Source organism: Eleutherodactylus coqui, chromosome 6 (genome assembly GCF_035609145.1).
Source record: "Eleutherodactylus coqui strain aEleCoq1 chromosome 6, aEleCoq1.hap1, whole genome shotgun sequence".
NCBI lineage: Eukaryota > Metazoa > Chordata > Amphibia > Anura > Eleutherodactylidae > Eleutherodactylus > Eleutherodactylus coqui.
The window spans coordinates 241,409,929-241,413,597 of NC_089842.1; the positions used below are offsets into that span (position 1 = coordinate 241,409,929).

At 52.7% G+C, this 3,669-nt stretch overlaps 1 protein-coding gene across 1 annotated transcript; it reads right to left on the reverse strand.

Annotated features, from left to right (window-relative positions):
* BOLA1 (bolA family member 1) lies at positions 1-3,431 on the reverse strand. The gene is made up of 2 exons (XM_066605942.1): positions 3,323-3,431; positions 1-598 (listed from the first exon to the last, which is right to left on the reverse strand). The coding sequence occupies exons 1-2, from the start codon at positions 3,368-3,370 to the stop codon at positions 122-124; spliced, it is 525 nt and encodes a 174-aa protein (XP_066462039.1). The 5' UTR covers positions 3,371-3,431; the 3' UTR covers positions 1-121.
* Between the last annotated feature and the right edge of the window lie 238 nt (positions 3,432-3,669).

A 3,669-nucleotide genomic window follows, 5' to 3' on the forward strand; every position in this document is an offset into this window, starting at 1 on the left:
TTTTTTAGGCTTATAATTTATTACTTTTTTGGAAACACTAAAACATTAAAATTCCAAATTTTATACCATTTTCAAAAATTGTCCAAAACCTGCAAAAACCATTGGGTGTCTTGTGGCGGTATCAGATGGTAGTTGGCGTGTTCGTGTGCACCTGAGAGCTGATCTTCTTGCTCATTTGGGGATCATGCTTCGACCCCCCCATACAGGCGGGGCTTTTACTGACGGTGGGGTCCTTTTCCCACTGCTGGGGGGTCTCGGCCTGGATGGACAAGGCGTGAACAGGTCCAGCTAACTCCTCTTTCAGCAGACCATTGACAAGTCTGTGGCGCTGAATGAGAGACTTCCCACTGAACACATCAGATACCACGACCACCTTAAAGTGGGTTTCTGACCCGGGGGGCACGGCGTGCATGTGACTCTCATTGTGCACCTCTAGGTGGCAGGGTTCCAAGTTCTGAGTCAGCTTGGCTCTGATCGAAGTCTCCACAGGTTTCTCCATGTTTCGGAATCTTGAATATCTTGATGCCACCACAACTGCAGGGACTCGTCTACAAGACTGGAGAAGCCGCGCCGAGAACATCAGCGCCGAGCTCAACGGCTGAAACCAATGACAGTATGAACACCCGATCAATGTTTAGACACATGAAACCAACGGAGGTCTTTGACAGTAGACACTGATGTAGAGGGGGTTCTCGAAAACGGTGGACACACCCATATGGGAAATGGTTTGGCAGGCGCTGATCCAAGTTTGGATAAGCTGTGGGGAAAGAGAAACCCCCGTTAGGCCATCTCACCAACATGACGGCCATTTTGAATTCCATCATCTAGGATTTTCCAGTGGAAAGGTAGGGGTGTGATATGTCAGACCGGCAGATAATTTCACCAGAAGAACAACGGGGCGCTTCAATTTAACATAACTTTATTCGTCCTCCTGATAACACGGTGATTTTTCTTCATTACAGGCAATGAATGATGGCGTTCTCTCAAGCAGAATGTTTGGAGATTGTCCTCATGTCAGGTGAGCGGCGCACACGTGTCATCGCCACACATTTCGATCAACGCCGCCCAACTAGACTTCCCATTACCCACAATGCAGCGGCCAAACTTCTTTCCAAATTCTGAGAAACAGGGTCTGTTGCCAATGAACCAACATGGGCGCAGTAGATACTCACGCTCCACCAGTCACGATTTTCGGTCGACCAAATTTTGGTTTATCAGCAGGAGAACCAGTTTCTAGTAATGCAGAGAGAACGTTGGCAGCAGTATGCAGTCCTCGGCTCTCGCTCACGACCTGAAGGTTGTGAGTTCAATCCCCGTGTGCTTCAGGTAGCCAGCTCAATGTTGACTCAGCCTTCCATCCTTCTGAGGTCGGTGAGATGACCACCAGCTAGGTGGGGGGGGGGGGGGTAATAACAAGTCCCCCTTCATTACAGGCAATGTGAATGATGGCGTTCGCTCAGGCAGAAGGTCTTGAGATCGTCCTTAGGTCAGGTGACCGACGCACAAATGTCATCTCCACAGATTTCAATCACCGTCACCCAACCAGATCTCCAATTACCCACATTACGATCTGCATTACAAGAAACTGGTTCTGTAGAACACGAAGAAATATCACCGTGTTATCAGGAGAACAAATAAAGTTATGCTAAATTGAAGCGCACCGTTGTTCTTCTGGTGAAATTCTCTGCCAGTCTGATATATCACCCCATTGGAAAAATTCAAGATGGCAGAATTCAAAATGGCCGTCATGTTGGTGACATGGCCTACTAGGCTTTCCCTGCAACTTGTAAACAACAATAACATCACGGTCTGCCAGCTGTCATTCTATATGGGTGACTGCACACTTTTGAGGCCCTCTGTATATTATAAGCTCTGACACAGCACCCCCTCCAACCAGAGGCCATTTCTGGTACTGCAACGGTCCCTGTGCAGCTGCGGTTTCAGAGAAGTGCTGTGCACCAATAAAGGTGATGGAGTCTCTGTGCTGCACTGAGCCCTGCAGCTCCTTCCTCTTGGCACTGGTGGTGCCAGCCGTAGTGTGGGCACTAAGGGCTCATTCACACGGGCGGAGGCAATTTAGGTCTGTGAATATAGAACAAGATCCGGCGCCATGTATTATTGTAGGCACAACATCGGTCGTGTGAGAACAACTGAGGGGTCCGACAGTAAATAATACGGGCAGCAGTACGCCCGTGTGAGCGAGCCCTAAAGGGGGCAACTGGGTGGGCGGTGCGAGGGCGGGCGTTATGGACCAGAAGAGGGCGCCGCAAGAGAATGTTCCGTGGCTCAAAGACATTAAGGGGTACAGCAAGGGTACAGGCTCGGAGGACGGGGGGCACCTTCTGCCAGAGGGGCTACAGGGGGCACCTGCCAAAGAGGTCTTCATCCGCAGGGGCACTAAAGGGGGCGCCTTCCGCACAGGCACTAAAGGGGTCTTCACCCGCAGGGGCACTATAGGGGGCGCCTTCCGCACAGACACTATAGGGGGCGCCTTCCGCACGGGCACTAAAGGGGGCGCCTTCCGCACAGACAGTATAGGGGGCGCCTTTCAAAGAGGTCTTCATCCGCAGGGGCACTATAGGGGGCGCCTTCCGCACAGACACTATAGGGGGCGCCTTCCGCACGGGCACTATAGGGGGCGCCTTCCGCACGGGCACTATAGGGGGCGCCTTCCGCACGGGCACTATAGGGGGCGCCTTCCGCACGGGCACTATAGGGATCTTCACCCGCAGGGGCACTATAGGGGGCGCCTTCCGCACGGGCACTAAAGGGATCTTCACCCGCAGGGGCACTATAGGGGGCGCCTTCCAAAGAGGTCTTCATCCGCAGGGGCACAAAAGGGGGCGCCTTCCGCACAGACAGTATAGGGGGCGCCTTCCGCACGGGCACTAAAGGGGGCGCCTTCCAAAGAGGTCTTCATCCGCAGGGGCACTATAGGGGGCGCCTTCCGCACAGACACTATAGGGGGCGCCTTCCGCACAGACACTATAGGGGGCGCCTTCCGCACGGGCACTAAAGGGATCTTCACCCGCAGGGGCACTATAGGGGGCGCCTTCCGCACGGGCACTATAGGGGTCTTCACCTACAGAGGTGTTACAGGGGGCGCCTTCCTCAAGGGCACTAGTTGTAGTGCCTTCTGCACGGGCACTATAGGGGGCACTATGGCAGCAGCAGTAATGTGTGATACCAGGAAGCTGCTGACAACTGCCTCCCCAATATTACTATATGTATACAATAATCCACCCCCCTTCCTGTATATTCCGGTCTACCGAGGGTTAATACCCCCCTGCCCCCTTACACACCTCCCATCCCCCACACTTACTGCAGAGAGTACTGAAGCGTCCTTGCAGCCATTACCCGGAAATCGCATTGCACGCTGGGAAATGTAGTTGTATTGCAGCACGTAGAACTACAGCTCCCATCATGCACCTGTGCGGCGCTCTCCCTTATAGTCCGGCAGTGTGACTGCGAGGGGGAGGGGTGCTGGCATGCTTGGACTTGTAGTACCTCACACACAACATCTGATATAATACAATGGGGTCATTATTATCAAATCTATCTGCTATTTGGGCTTTAACCCCTTAGTGACGCGGCCATTTTGGCCACAAGAACACGATTTTTTTGGTATTTTATCTCCACTTTTCTGCAGCCATATGTATAATTTCCCAT

What these genes read in the sequence shown, in the direction of transcription:
- BOLA1 (XM_066605942.1), bottom strand. Translation starts at nt 3,370, where the DNA reads ATGCGATTTCCGGGTAATGGCTGCAAGGACGCTTCAGTACTCTCTGCA. An exon ending in ACGCTTCAGTACTCTCTGCA is followed by an intron (nt 599 to 3,322) that starts GTAAGTGTGGGG and finishes CATTGGTTTCAG; the next exon opens with CCGTTGAGCTCGGCGCTGAT.